The following is a 16,349-nucleotide window of genomic DNA, read 5'->3' on the forward strand; positions in this document are numbered from 1 at the left end:
AGTTCAGATCAGAAATATAAACATCAAACATGATCAAGGAGATGAGTTGAGATGAAAAAAAAGAATGCATTCAACCAGAGGAGAGAAGGTTGCAATCACTTACTGTTCATTTAACGGAGGATGGAGACCAAAGGGCCTAAAACACAGTCATATGTCAATATGGACAACAAGGCCTCAACGTGCTCTCCTGCCTCAGAAAAGTGTGCAGCTGAACTCCATTCTAGTCCATTTGGCAGGTATTTACGTTAAGGATCAAGTGCTAATGACCTCAGGTCGACGCGACTTCCTCAGTAGAAGGAAAATGTGTTCCTGAAGAACACAGAGGTGGAGGTCAAAGGTGACAGACTTGAAGGCGTGTCCTCCAAAAACATCAGGAAAAGCTTTTACGGTTTCCAGATTCACAGTTGTCCAGGACCGACAGAGGACGTTTCTACAAACAGCATCAACAACAATAAACCGGATCCACAGTCCAGAATTACATTTTATAGAGATCCCTACACTGACAACTCCCTCAGTCGCAGCTGGCTCCACCTTAACATCTGAGGAACCAAAAGAAATGTTGAGCATTGCTGTCATTAACAGCAATTAAGTAGACACGGCAGCTGAGAGATGGGTTGGATGCGACTTCACGGACAAAGAAACGAGGTGGAAGAGAACAAACAGTTCCTGTGAACAGGTCGTTCTAGAAAGTGGCTTCTTTTAGCATCACCTGTAATTCCCTGTAAATAAACAGCTGTGGTGGTTCCACATTCGCTCATCTGTCTGTGTCCCTCTCACTGATGGATTTCCTTTCCCTCCCACTGCTCTCCTGAATCTCCACATAGAACCAGCAGCACCTGGTCGTTCATTAGCTCTTATTTGCCCTCGCAGGCCAAATATTGGACCTTGTGTTTAAATGCAGCCCAGTCTGGAGCTCCCATTAACGCTGCTGTGTGGTTTGCATGCGTGAGTTCACTGTGTGCAGTACGAAGTAGCAGCTCTGCTCCCATTGTTCTTTTTGTAGCTTACCCGCTTAGACCCGCTCTCGGCCGCTAAGATCCCCGTATTCCAGTCAATTATATTACACTCAGCTGCAGCTAAGACCTTAAAAGGATTCTGACTCGTTTCTTCAACATTATGCAAACCCGGGGCCAGACCATAGTAGGACAACTGGCACCGAACCCTAACACGCACAGGCACAAACACTTGTCTTCTTTCTCCCTCCGGGCTGTATTATTCTCACGCCACCTCCCTTACACACTGAATCTGGGCCTTGGTGGAACTCACAGGCAGTAATCGACATTGTAATGATACTTAATATTCCAGCTCGCATCAGTGTAGCAGAGTGAAGCAGATTTAATCCCTGAATCCAATTAGAATCTGATATTTGTCTACAGGAGACAAATCTTTCTGACTCATTTCCCACAAATATTACAATAAATTCAATTCCAGGCAAAGAGGTGTGAGCATTTTAATCCATGAGAAAATATCACTAATTTTTCATTACAGCCGTTCACAGTAGATTAATTACTATCAACGCTTCAGTGTTTGGTATCGAACATATGACAGAACGTGCCAATGGACCGAATTGAGCTTATCCATTCAATTCATCTCCCACCTCCATGACCATGTAATTGATAAAGCTCCGATCAAAGCCTCATTTCATACAGTCGCTAGGCATTTCCTTGTCTGTATTATTTAGCAGCTCCATCAGACAGTGTGCTGTAGCGACTACCTTTCTGCCGTTGTAATGTCACATTGATTTCTGTGTCTTTAAAAGGCAAAGAGCTTCGACTAGGCATGCTTCAGTGAAGCTGTCTCGGAAATGGAAAGCAGTTCCCAGTCCCAAAAGTGTTAAAGGTCCAAAGCAAGCAACACAACAGTCATTAATGCTCTGTAATCTTTGGATAGAGCTTCATCGTGGGTGAAGATCCAGGAAACAACAACAACACGCACACTCACACACTACAGTCAATCTATATCCACCTATTTCGCCAGGTGTGTTTTCACTTTAATGATGTGTAAAAGTCTGGAAGAAAGTATACAGAGCAGCGTTGACTGATAAAACCCCTGAATGAACCCTGCGTGCACTCAGACGGAACCCGTGCGGCAAGTGTCTCTGCACAGACTCAGCAGATGCGTTTTGTTCCGCCGCTCAACAAACTCCACGCACAGTCACCACAGATACTCCAGACGACGCTCCCTGGGACACGCCCGCGAGGACGAGGCCTTTCAGGCGCCTCGTAGACGCGACCACGCTTCCAAACAGCTGAAAGTCAGGTTTCTCCTCCGTCTGCCTGGAGCCCAACGAGTCATTAAACACACGGCCACGAGGTTTAACGAGTTAACTGACAAAGCTGTTTTAATACAAGTACTGGCCCAGTGGCTGGTGCTGGGTATCAATCACAGCTAATTGCACGGGGTTTTATGAACACGGAGCGTTGGAGTTTACGCTTTCGTGCTGAATGGCTCAAAACGCGGCGGCGTCGTACTGGGAACGAACCAGTGAGCAGCCGAGCAGAGCAGAGTGGAGTGAAACATGCTGGGGTTTGAATCCAAACACCTGAGGAGCAGAACAGTTATTTACCACCTACAGCTTCGGCTTCTTGCGATAACAACTCCCACGCGCGCGCGCACGCAAAAAGTCATAATCATATTCGCAGCAAACCAACAGTTCCACTTCTTCATCCACTTAGCTGTAATTTACATTTATGCACCTAAAATAACTTTGTGGGCCCATTAGAGAGCTGTTCAACACGCTCCCTCGCTCCCAACATTATCCCACGCGCTCGCTGTTCAACAGCACAAAGGCCACAAGCACTAAAAGTGTCACAGTCCTCCTGGTCACTGTAACAGAAAGTGCTCGGGCTTTTTTTTAGAGCCCCTGAATGAAAAATGTAAATGGTAAGATAGCGCTCGTCCCCGTGTCGCAGCGCGTCCGCTCGGATTATGTCAGTTAAAGCGCGTCAGCCAATAGAAACAAGCAAAGGGACCGGCAGACAGCTCGGAGCCCTGCTGCCCCAGTAAATGCCCACCACCACACACACACTTCCCAGTTCACTCTACACATTTATAAGTCATACGGCTCCCACCGCTGTCTGGACAAACGTCTCTGTAGAGAGATGTTGCTGAGAGGACACAGCAGAACCCACGGCCGCCACACCTCCCTGCAGCCGCAGCACGGACGCGTGCGTGGACGACCCGGTTCTCACGGCCAGACTCGCCTTGCTCCACATGAGCGACACGAAGGGACGCAGACACCGCTTATTATGTGGTGGACTTTGGTAGATGGGCCCTGTTTTTACACGGCTCATAGTGCGGCCTTCAAGTTGAGCAGGCTGCAATGTTCAACACATGGAACCCGCAGGAGCGAAAACTACGTCCAGACACTTTACAGGGCGGCTTAACGTGTTGCAGGTGCTTTTATACGGTCCTGAAAACACGCCATTATTTATCTTTATCCCTCCACAGAACCAGCTTCACTACAGAGCTGTTTTTCTCATAAGCTCGTGACGATAACCCATCTGTTTAAAACATGGCACATCTAATAATACGTACCACACACATTCCTTGGCCTTATATGTGCATATCTAGAAAAAAACAAATTACGTATAATGCTTTGAGGCCCACCACACGACGACAATGATGCATGAGGACCCACACTAGCTTTGTGTTTGTAAGATATCAGAGCAGTGTAAAACAAGCCAAGCATCTCTACTGTGTATTTCTCTATGTGAATATGAAAACAGAGAGGTCAACGATAGAGAGGCCACTCTTTCCTCAGAAAACGGGACGTGACCTAATGGTAGCGGCCAGTCAGACACAGGAGGCATTATGGGAAATAACAGTCGTGTCCGTCCCATAGACTTTTCTTTAACGTACTGTATATGTACAGACGCCCGGCGAGACGCCCATCATTCACGTTTAACGGCATGTCACAGAAGAACGAAATGTGTAATTCAAAGCTAAAACGCATTAGCGAGCATAAGTCATAATTAGCCCAGAGAAAGCAGGAGCCTCTGGAGAAGACAATGCATTTCAATGCATCACCCATGCTAATCTCTTCTCTAATTGAAAGAAAACGGCTCGTCGGCGCGGCGGGTCGTGACGTGGCGGCCCACGGCCGGCAGGTGGCAGCAGAGCCATTCCAGAGGCGCTGCTTTGTGCACGAGCGACGCAGCAATAACTCAAAACACAAGTTAGAATCAATTCATTGCGATTCACACGTCATCCCCGCATTTTAATATGCGGATGTGGCCCAGTTATGCATCTTCCTATCTGTGCGTTTATCGCGTTGTTGAGCCGTGGCAGACAGTGAGGAGGCTCTGGCAGCCAGACGGAGGAGATCCATCACTTCTACTCGGAAACGACTCCGAGGTAACTACACACCCGCCCGTCTCTGCCTTTCACGCGGGCCTTATTGCTCCTCGGATGCACATTTACATCTTGGAGATCTCGGGGCAGGGCCGCGCTCTCCCCCGTGCATCGGCGGGCGCGCGCGCCCCGGTACTTTACAGCGCTGGCTCCCGTTCAAACCTCAGTAAATCTCCTGTTATAAAAGGTGGCTGTAAACACCTAATGGCGTGTCATGAATATTTTAGACGCCTGAATATCATACAGAAATGACCTCTGGAGGGAGCGAGGCCCGGTTCAGACAGAGAACCTCCCCAGCCGGAGCAGCACAGGGTCCCTTTTCAGGCTCTTTTGGCTTTTTCGTGGCATGATTGGATTGATTTGTCATTTACAACAGAGAGAGCTTGGCCACGGGGCTGTGGATAATCCAATTTATCGCTTTGCCATTTATTACAAATTTCTGTGGCTTTTGGGTCCACTGTCACATCGATTCGTTGATTGCTTGCTTAGCTGGGTCCTAATGAGCTGCTGTCTGAATCACTGCATAATCACCGCCCTAATTCACTTCCTCGCCTCCCCTTACACTTAGTCTGTTGGCTCGCCACTATTACAAAAGAACGGGCCGAAACACGGCTCCGTGAGCAGACAATTAGCGACATCGTCCCTGAAACACGGAGCCATTCTGCTTCTATTACCCTTTAATCAATGGCAGTTCTTTTGCAGCTCAGCAGAGGGTTTTCACAGAGTCCTGATTCAGGTGATGATGAGTTCTGGTGCCACGTCGTCTGCAGCTGAACTAGCTGTGAGTAAAACACACATAAACAGTGAAGCGATGGGAAACGGAACAGCTGTGCGAGTGTAGCACAACTGGGTGCATCAACTACAGTACAGTCTCTCCATCAGTAAACCTAATCAGTCCAGCCTGCATGTACGACAACTCTTCCACAAGGTTCCACATCCGAAACCTTCTCTGTAACGAGGTTTCCTCAGTCACACTTTCAATGCTTTGCTTTTTAAAACAGTGTTTCATTTCAATTTAAGTCTATTTCAAACACCCTGCCTTTGTTTACATTTGTGTTCTTCTCTATGCTAATTAATCATGTTGTACTTCACGGACCATGTTCTTAAAACATCATAAGGTAAATTGAAACTCAAATACGTGAGGAGCTTCCTGTGAGGATGCGGATCCAGGCCGGTCTGGGAGGCATTTATCAAATGTAAATTTGTGCTTATGGGCACATTGGGATACGATTGTTGAGAGACTAGAGGATAAATAAAGGAAGACTCTAATTAATCAGCCAGAGGTGTTGTGCTTCATCGCATATCCTGCAAACACAGGTTCCATTTGTGATAAATGACCCAGCAAACGACTGCGCAATGATGCAACACCACGTAAAACCTAGTCCCATTAGCTCTATGCACACGTGATGACTCGGACCCTGGAAAATAAATCATGATAAAATGTTTTCAGACAACATTTCTTTAATACAAAGTCAACATATCTACATACACAGTGGCTTTAAACCAATTATTGTTTCTGTTAGAAGTAACAGTTTGAAAGTGATAGCACTTGGCCCTCATACAAAGGAAAAACTATTTTGCTGAGTTTGGGTTCTTTTCATTTTGTCGGTGTGTTTATGATCTATTCTTTTTGATGCCATTTTTTGTTAGTGTTGTTTTTATTTTTTTGTTAGTCCCCCACCCCCCCTCCCCACATATTCAGCAACATACTCCAGTAGGTTTGGCGGCTGTTTTCAAAAGTCTAGCATCTTTACATGAAGTCAAAAGAGTAACACATTGCACAAGCTTCCAAAGACTTCCAGGGTTTTGACATGGGCCTCTTATCAGTCCTTCCGAGTTCATAGGTCTTCAGTTCGTTACGAAACATCACAAAGCTCCCACTGTTCAGAAACGACGTGCTGGAAACGTGAATTTGCAGCAGGTTTTTGGTTGTCATGGTTTTCCACCTGGATGCGTCGCGCCGCTCTGTTTCATTGAGTCTTTCTGCATCCCATGATGAAGCGTGGTCAAACAAAAAAACAGTATGATTGATACAAGGCTTAATGAACTCAACATGTCACGTCATGTCGCAGATGAACCGAGTGTGTGCCCTTTAGCATAGCTGCATCTGTCCACCAGCCAACCGAGGGTTAACACATGGGCGAGTCAAAACAGCTGGGGACCATTTCAGGGTTTGTGGGATCTTTTAAGGAATGAATAGTGCCTTTGGGAGTCATGGGTTCTTCAAGTAGCAGAGGAATTCATCTACAGATGTCTAATGACTTTATGTTGGAATTGGAGACATTGGAGGTCTGATCTGAACACGGCCGGTTTTAAACCTCCCTGGATGCTTGAGTCTCATGTTTTGAAAGAAAAAAAAAGCGCACCTTGTGTTCCGTATACTCATTCTAATCTAATGCCAGGGCAAATAAAAAGCAAAAACAAAACAACAGAAGGAAAAGTTCTCCACTTAAAGAGAAAGAAGGTTCATTGTTAACTTTATAGCTGATTAGCAATTCAAATGGTTAGTTAGTGGAGTAACCTCCCAGCCTTGGCTTAATTACACTAGCAGATCACTGATGCTGATTTCATGCCCTCGTTGAGGCTATAGGTGTGAGGAGCTGGCATGTTTCCCAGTTTAACTGCTAGCAGGGGAAATCAAAGGCAGAAAAAAAGCATGGGGTAATTAAAGACAAGGGAGCAGGACTGGAGAAAGAAGAGAAAACAGACTTAACAAACACCAGGAAGTCGGATATGAGCAGAGCCTCAGTCTTTGTAATTCTGTCCCTGTGTAAAGTATGAGATCTCAAGGGTCAAATGATACAAATACATATAATCTATATATTTGTTTATTTACAGGTATAGTCTAGATCATATTGGATATCTAATGAAATGAATGACCACATTATGTCTGGAAATTATAATGTAAAAAAAAAACAAAAGAACTCAATAAAAACGGAGAGTCGCAGACTGTACGCGGCCATGAAAGGTACAGGTACGGTCAAACCGGCCTAATAAAGACAACGAAAAGAAAGGCAATCATGAAATTGTTGATCGGATTAGATATTTTTAGACCAGTTCATGAATGGCTGCAAAAATAATGCCTGCCACTTAAGAAGAAGAATAATGTCATGAAGGTTTCAAAATGCCATCTGCTCATCAGCACACGCGGTGGTAGAGGTTGACCACCGGCGAGTGGAGGCAGAGAATTCAGACACAGCGCTGACATACAGTAACCTCCGATTTCTCTCAAGAAACGCACAAGGTTTCTAATATCATCCCAAAAAATATAGACAAAGTAAAGAATTTGTTTTAAAAATGAGCACTGGCTGGTATAAAGAGAAAAGCTGAATTAATACTACGTGTTTGGATATATCTTTATATTTTACTTTTAAATATATATGCATGTGTGAGTGTGCACTATACATACGTACATACATATATGCACACATACACAGACATGTTATACTTAACATTTCTACAGTGAAAAAATAGAATGTCTTTTAACATAATATGAACAAATAAGCATTTTTCTTCTCCTGCTAATTTTTAAAAAATGCAATACAACATCTCTGTTAAAAAACTAAACCAAAAAGAAAGTAAAAAGTCAACTATGTAATGTAAAATACGTTTTCGTAATACAACATTAATGTTTCATAATGTTACAATAACAATAAGGCTTTTTTGGAAATAAGAAAAGATTACACACAGTTCTGTCCATCGCTCGTTTTTTTTTTTTTTTGTGCACATCCACAAACGTTTGCAGGCTCCGTACGACACACTCGCCTCCTGCAACTGCTTTTTGGGGTATTTGTTTAAGGTTCCTTTAGTTTGTTCGATAGGGATGTGCAAGTAAAGTATTCCATACCGTTACTGTTATCACACCATGGCATGGAGCTCCAACGTGGCTGCCTGGCTCGTGGCACCAGCGTCTACACAGAACCCAAATGCTGCCGTCTACCTGGTTCATCCACACACAGCGGAGCTAAAGGCCAGTTTCTCAAAGCACACGAGCGCTGGGCCCGTGAGCGGCCTCTGCCTCTTCCTCTTGATTGTTATATATAATGAAATAGATGGTTTTAAAGGAGCTTGGGACCGGGGGGGGTGGAAACACCCGTGGATGGTGTGTTACGTAGATGCGCTCTCGGGCACGAGCGCTTAGCAGAGACGGCCCTCTCTCTCCCTAGAGTCACACGCACAGCATACACAAGATAAGCAGCATGTTTGGTTTTGACAGAAAAAAGACAAAAAAAGAGAGTTTCTTATAAGACAAAAAATGTTCTAAATGATGTCGATGAGCGTTGGTCACTGTACACAAAGAAAGCCCAGAGATGCCGGGAATCCTTGTTTGGCTAATCGGTTTGTTCCAAAGCTTCTTGCCCATCAGGATCATCTCTTCTTCAGAATGGTGGATGTCAATGCCAAATTCCCATGATGCAATGGTTCCCCAGGAGGAAAAAAGCTAAATCACGGGACGCGGTTGCGATGTCTCCCATCTTGATCGTTTGGCAAGACGACGCAGCTGGAGCTTCTTGCAGCAGGCGAGTTTCCCAGTTCTACCGTTACTGCCATCACCTGGCTGACAACTCATGTAACTAAGTGGTGTTAAGATATGCATTGCTGTTTCCTTCCTTTCAAGCACAGGCAGTGCATCTAAAGGCTCTTAGTGCTTGACAAAGCCAGTTATGTGGTGTTTACTTGTTGTTACATACATGATTTGAGTGTTATCCTGCTGTTTAGTTCTTTTTTTTGTCTCGTCTTGTTCGGGGAAAAACCATTAAGGTTCGTTCACACAACCACAATTTGGTCATTTCTCTGGATATCACTCACAAAACGTGTGGATAGAAATACTTAAACCCCTTTCACACCCAGACAGCAAAAAAACAAGAACGTCACCCTTGTCTTGGCTACATCCATCTGCCTCTCGTTGATTTTTGCAGTTGCCTTCTCCTTCATGATCTGTTGCTTGTTACTGTTGTATCACAAAGATATTTTTGAGAAGAGAAATGTCCACGAATGTTTACAATGTCCTCCACATTGAAACACTTGAGGTAAGGTAAGAAGTCTGACACTTTGATCGATTCCTGCCCCACAGCTTGAGCCACAACTTCTAGTTCTGCCCCCGATGAGGATTTCCTTTTCATGATAATGGGCAAATTTTCCTCATGTCTTCAAGAACGGCCTCTTTGAAATTGGAATTAAAATCTAAACTGACTTGTTGGGTGTTTAGCGAAAATCTACAATGGGATCCTGTTTGGTGCGCCTGAATTAGCAGCAGAGGTGTCGTCGTCTGCTGTTGTTGTCGTCTCAAATTTCAAGTTTCTATGGCTCAGGAGACTGTTGGGGGTGGGGGTGGGGGGGAGGAGACAGGATTCTGGGGGAAGAGATGGCTTTTTACGTTGCATAGTGATCAAAGCTTCCTAAGTACTCCAGGGCTGCGTGATAGCAAAATTGGTACTCATCCTGTAGAGGATAAAGCAGACACACACAGAAAACCCATTAGAAAATAAATCTCAGCTCTGCATAGACCACAGACAGTCATGCGTGTTGGTGTGACCTCTGACCTCGGTCTGAACCATGGCTGGCCTCTGTGTCCTCAGCATCTTCACTGTCTGGAAGATATCAACCACGCCCTCGTAGCGCATTCGTTCCAGGACGATGCTGAGGGTGATGAAGACACCGGTCCGGCCCACACCAGCACTGCAACAAGAAAATCACAACATTTATGTTCACTGAATGCTAAATATTTCAGCCATTCAGACAGTGCTGTGCTTTTCTCCACCAGTCATCTCCTCTGTATGCTTCACCTGCAGCTGTTTAAACACTCGGAGCCAGAAATCTTGTAGAAAGGCGAGGACACAATCTGGATGTGAGAACACTAGGAATCCACTGTGATGCGCTACCACATTCATGTCCAACAGAAAAGGAGCCCTCAAGGACACTCGGGCACACAAACAAGCGAGCAAACATTTTGTCTCATTAAGCTCCTCCTCCTAAGTGCTGCAAAAGCCTGCCGCTGCTCTCCAGAAATACAGTCCGGGCTTTAACTCAGATCCTGAAATACTTGAGAGCTGCCTCTCTAAGCTGCTTTGCTGTGAAATGACTTCTACTTCACCAATGGAACAATAATTGATATGACAACAGATTTATTTGGACTTCTTCCAGCCTCCGACGACAGCGACGGCTGCCGGCGATTTGCGCGCGGCCTGTGTGTGTCTGCTGAAGCGCAGAGCTCGACGTGGGACAAGGTGACTTGTCTCACTTAATGAAACAACCATCCGTGGTTGATATTGGGCTCATCACTTGGAACATATGACCACGCCACACGCTGACAACCCCTCCACCCACTCCCATGCTGCAGTATATCTTAGGCCACCCAAAGCCTCTTCCTGGGAGTCGGTCACAGCTTGTCACACAGACTCTTAAACTCCCTCAGAGCCTCTCTCTCTCTCTCTCTCGCTCTCTCTCTCAGTCTCTCTCCTCCAGAAAGATCCACTCTCCAAATCTGAAGGCTCGCCGAGCCGCTGCAGACTGAGAGGATTTGGTGTCCCCATTCACAGGAAGTAATCAGGCAATTAATGACAAAACGCATGTGGGTCTATTAGATAGTGGCTGAGGAAAGGAGAGGAGGAGAAAGCAAAGGAGGGTAGGGAGAATGAATCCACGGAATGATCGAGGGAGAGCGTGAAAGAGAGAGAGAGAGAGAGAGAGAGAGAGAGAACGAAGGGATTAAAATAATAGACAGAGGGATGACAGCGGGGAAGGGCCGGTGACAGAAGACGAAAGAGTAAGAGAAGTAAGGCATAAGCTTCCTGCTCTGAGATGACAAAGCCTGCAGGGGAGGAAGGAAGAGGAGGCTCCCGATGATGATGACGGCGGGGTGAAGCATGTTATGGTTACGGCGGCGTCAAACCAACAAATTTAGATGTTGGCCTTGAGACAAAGTGACACGCGTTTCTGAAAAATAACTTCATAAAAGCGCTAAATTAACACAAACTCTTTAGACGAACTGCAGGTGGTGTAAACACTTCATTAGCAGCACAAAGCTCTAATGATTTGCTCCACTGTGGGCTGAAGAGTGTGTTAATCCTCTTATGACGCCCCGCGAATCAAACCAAGTTCACTGTGATGTGTCACACGTGTAGGAACTGTGCATTTGGCCGCCGCAGCAAACTGCAGTGACTGCATGTGACTTCTGCAGCCCATTTCACAGGCTCCGAGCCTTTTAGTTCATTACTCCAGTCCTGTAATTCCTCCTGCAATAACCGACCCTTCACCCAACACTGCTCTCCTCGCCTCCTATAAGCACCTCATCCAAGCGAGGCATAATTCAGTCTTATTGGAGCTTCCCTGACACGCCTTACAACTCCCCGAGGGCCATCTGATGGCTGGTGACATCATTTCTTTTAATACAGGCGAGGTGATGTCATGTTTGATGATGTCATGGTGGCAGGGCAGTGGAAAGGTGGAGGAGAAGTGATTCCTTACTCTGTACCTGCTGTAAAACATCTTTATGAGACAGCAGGGAAATCTTTCACTGTGTCAACACACTTGTTTGTTAAAACTATCACATCACAGATAATCGCGTCCAGAGCAAGTGCTGTTTCCCTGAATGCCACTCAATGCACGCGGATCACCTACAGGTGGGGGTCTTGGCTGAAACAATTTCCAGGCTAGTCTTGCAGTGCATAAAAAAGCAGGGAAAGGATGATGAATCTTACTTCCAAGAATAATCTTGGTGGTGACCACCACCAAGGAGCGGGCTCTACCTGTCGAGTTAATGATGAAGGTTACCTTGGAAAATGAACCTGAGGTCATAAAAATGCATCACGAGGCGATCGTAAAAAAAAGAAAAAAGAATGCCTGTATCATTTCATGCGCCCCCTCCTTGAAAATGCCAAGCTGCATCTCAGCCTTATCAATTATGGAGAGGTTGGGCCTGTGCAGGGTTAGTGTACCCTGGTAGCAAAAAAGGAGACGATATCTGATCTTTGAATTGCACCGTAAGAGGTGCTGTGCTGCAAAACAAAAGGCCCCTATAGAAGAGACTCCAGCTCATATCAGGAAACCATTAATTAATTCAATAATTATTCATCACTACATTATGACAACTCACCTGCAGTGGACTGAGATTGGCCCATCCTGTCCAAACTGCTCCTTGGTTTTATGCACCTGTCCAATGAAATCGATGAACCCCTCCCCAGACTTGGGCACGCCTTGCTCCGGCCAGTCAGTGAACTGGAACTGCCTTACTGTTCTGGATTGGCCGTCCTTCACGTACAGAGAAGAAAAAGGGACAACAATGAAGGGGGATCGTGGAGAATATGAGACGAGAATACAAGGGGGAAGTCATTGGAGTCGCCTGAGAACATAAGGCCAATTAAGCAACGCTGATAAAAGGTCTGTGGGGCAGTAAAACTCGCACTAATTGGTCCTTTAAATTAAAGTGTATCTACTGGTGCTTTATCTGCACAATGGCAATGCTGTGGATGCCAAATTATTAAATGTATGATGACACACACACACACACACACACACACACACACACACACACACACACACACACACACACACACACACACACACACACACACACCTGGCGTCCTCTCTTCCATCTCGCTTCTCTACCACCAAACCATTGGTCTCTATTATCTCATCCTGTGTGTGTGCGTGTGTGTGTGTGTGTGTGTGTGTGTGTGTGTGTGTGTGTGTGTGTGTGTGTGTGTGCGCGCGCGTACGTGTGTGTGTCACAAGTGGGTCCTAGTTAAAGATAATCAATAGTGTATCTGCCATGACAAGCATCTTCTCCCAGACACCATGTTGAATAGGATAATCCTGCAACGCGATCGATGGTGCGACCTGATGGATGAGCGCAGCGAGGGAGGTAAGAAGCAGCAACAGAGGACTGAGCGTGAAAAACTAAGACCCTGACAGAGCCGCTACACAAAATGTTAGTCTTAACAATTTAGCCTTATATCGATTCTCATAATCTTGTCGTAGAGGCGCAGGTTTTAACGTTGTGGGATAATTAAACCGGCATCCGACGCAAACAAAAATCGCCCTGATACATTTTTACAACCACCACTTCGGGACGACCGTAGTGATGTGCTTCATGCTGAGAGCGGATTATCAAGTCTGGGATCGCTGAGTCGATTCGGGTTGTCGGCAACAGCCCTAGACTTCTGAAGTAAGCAAGCCGAGCGGCATTTCTGCATTTGGACGCAGGCTGTCCACTCGACGCTGCCAGCAATTAAGACGAGCAGGTGCTCGCTTCCCCAGTTGTTTCTCACTTCTTTAGGCAGGATGTGTCAATCTCACACTGATTTCATGCTCATTCTCACTCTCTGCCCACTCGTTCACACTGGAAGAGCACAATTCAACAGTAGTCTATGTCTGTATAGAGAGCGCTAATGGTAGCTTAGCATCAACATGGAGGAACACAGTTGCAAATACAAGTATAAGGTATACTACAACGGTTTAGTCTTTTAGGACAAAGATCAAAGGGTCAACATCACCTACAAATGCTGACTGAGAGCGGAGGAGACTAAATGAAGATGCGGACGTTGTGCATCTACATGTTGTGTTATGAAGGATATGTGCTGCATTAATGTGAAGCCCTATTTTTCCATGTAGCACTGTGTGTGTCTGACTCTGATCTAGACACTAACAAGCTCAGCTCTATATACAGACTGCCTTTGTTCATCGCGTGTCTCTTTCGCTGCTTCATGACGCATTGCATGTTTCCTTTCATTCGCCGCCATTGTTTCTCATCTCGAAAACATTTTTGCCTCAGCGGGGGGATTAAAAATAAAAGAGGGGCAAACACAACAGCACAATAAACCAAGCATTCTGAAGAATGAGGGGCGGGAAAAAAAAAAAAAAAGAGAGGCAGAAATTTAACACACAACCTGGGGGCCCACGCGGCGTGTCAAATTGTGTGATTAAATACGTGACTGGCTCGCTAGATGTGAGTGTTGAGGCGTGGAGTCTACGCTATTACTGCACAGTGGCATGCGACATACACACAAACACGCGCACACGGGCCTGTTGTTCGCGCAGCATTATGCTGGAAACGGCCTGTTGTTTCGCTCTACACGGGAGTTTTGCATGTGGGGCAGGGGGGTGGTTTTAAACATGTGCCACTGTGTCATGTAAAATACATACATGAACAGGGTGCGTGTCCACAGATGTGTGCTCACCATGGACATACTGCAGGAACAGCAGCAGGTCCGGGTAACAAACGTTTTACACATGGCACCGGGTGGATTGTTTAAAAAGGTGTGAATGTTTGTGTATTTATACATGTGTTCCTATCACACATTTTCCTATCACACATTTTCCAGATTACGCTCTTGACCGCGCGTGGAAATGCTTGTTTATATTTGAGTGTAGTTAATATTAGCTCACAATTGTTTTGTGGGAAACCCATTCAACTAGACTAGAAACACTTTAAGTTCAAAACCACTTTTAGAAGATATTGAATGAACACCACAGTTTGGGGCTCTTTGTATGGCCTACTTGATGTTTTATCCCTATCTTCCCATTTGCTGCAGCCCTGCCAGGAATGGCTCGATGTCTTACCCTGGCGTCTGTGACCTTGAACTCTCTGAGGATGTACTGGGGCATGTTGTACTCAGCCATGGGATCCACTACAAAGTACTGGTACCTGGCGGAGCGCTCCGCCGGCCAGTACTGGTGACACTTTTCCTATTCGAGCAGAGGATCACAGATTATTGTTAGTTCACCAATCATTTTTATTATCGTCTCTACAGCAACAGGAACCAAACATGTGATATGTGCACGTGTGTTGGAGACCTACCCGTCCCATCTCTCTCAGTTTGGTCAACATGACTACGATCGTGGAGTTGTTCTCCCAGAGCATTCTCCAGAAATCTTCTGTAGTCTCTGCCAGGGGGCCCTGGGTGGCGATGTAGGCCTTTTGTTGCCTGTTCATACAATAAAACAACATTTTGAAGAATAATAAGAGTGAACAATGCCAAGAAACCTACTGTTTATGATCCATTACTGACACTGTACCTTCTACAGACCACAGTTCACCTCATTCAATCTTCAACCCATGCCCACTTTTCGCTTGCTCACCTGTATCCATCAATGAAGCTGGCATTGATGTAGTCAGATCCTTCCAGGCCTCTGATTGGCTGCAGACACACACGAGTGGTCTCGTAGGGCATTATGTTGACCAGACGGTTCTTGAACTTGTTGCAGGGCAGGTTGGCACTTATAAAGCGCGATGTGTGGGCTTTGGAATTGGCCAAACGCTGGAGGGAAAAGGGAGAGAGGAGAGGAATGTGTGGGCAGCGAGTGGAGGACAGGTGATTGGATCCATCGCTCAGCTTTACCAACCAGGGCATAGCTTGTCAAGAACATATTCATTGGAAACAAATTCAGAAACTCGCCCTGTGTGGTCAGATGCAATGATGGAGAATATGTCACACACACAGAATAACAAGCCTCTGGATCAAGTGTAAGGAAACAGAAAACTTGCCTAAAAGTGGGTCACCAGCGCCTTTGATAATGCCAGAGAGGTATGTGTGCATAAGTTTCACACAAGGTTGTTCAGAAAAATAAACACATACACGATCAAAATAAAAATCTTTGCTGCTGCATCATCGTCCTTACGGCCTGAGTTGGAGTTTGTGGGTCAGTTTTGCAATCTCCTCTTCTTGGCTGCAATATGTCAACAACGATTGTGTTTGGGTGGAAATAGGCGCTGTAAGACACAAGGCAACTGATCCCGTTGGAAAAGTATGAGGAAATGTGGATTTCGTCTCCCACAAGCAAGAAAAATGTTCCTGCTCTGTGTAAATTTCCATTTTCCGATTTTCCGATTGAAGTATTCTGTTCATTTTGTAGCTCTAGTATCTGTGTCACTGGAGGTGGTGCAGCCCTTCCTCTCATCCCTCGCTACTGTCCTGCCTTTGATCTGGGTTTCACAAAGGCACCTAGAAGGGGTTGAGGGAGCCTGGCAGCACTAAAGAGGCCCTCAGCTACACCAG

General features: G+C 45.7%; 1 protein-coding gene across 12 annotated transcripts in view; it reads right to left on the reverse strand.

Moving 5' to 3' along the window:
* Positions 1–5,794: 5,794 nt before the first annotated feature.
* ptprsa (protein tyrosine phosphatase receptor type Sa) overlaps positions 5,795–16,349 on the reverse strand; it is a 162,580-nt gene continuing 152,025 nt past the window's right edge. For 9 of the 12 annotated variants that reach the window (XM_029146056.3, XM_055508384.1, XM_055508386.1 and 6 more), the window contains 6 exons: positions 15,433–15,611; positions 15,152–15,278; positions 14,914–15,039; positions 12,449–12,603; positions 9,897–10,032; positions 5,795–9,795 (listed from right to left, as the gene is read on the reverse strand). In XM_029146056.3, coding sequence (XP_029001889.1) covers positions 9,727–9,795; positions 9,897–10,032; positions 12,449–12,603; positions 14,914–15,039; positions 15,152–15,278; positions 15,433–15,611 — 792 coding nt within the window. In that variant the 3' untranslated portion in view covers positions 5,795–9,726. The remainder of the gene's footprint in view (positions 9,796–9,896; positions 10,033–12,448; positions 12,604–14,913; positions 15,040–15,151; positions 15,279–15,432; positions 15,612–16,349) is intronic. The other 3 variants (XM_029146064.3, XM_055508388.1, XM_055508393.1) reach the window with 1 other exon arrangement.

Source organism: Betta splendens, chromosome 4 (genome assembly GCF_900634795.4).
Source record: "Betta splendens chromosome 4, fBetSpl5.4, whole genome shotgun sequence".
Classification (NCBI taxonomy): Eukaryota; Metazoa; Chordata; class Actinopteri; order Anabantiformes; family Osphronemidae; genus Betta; species Betta splendens.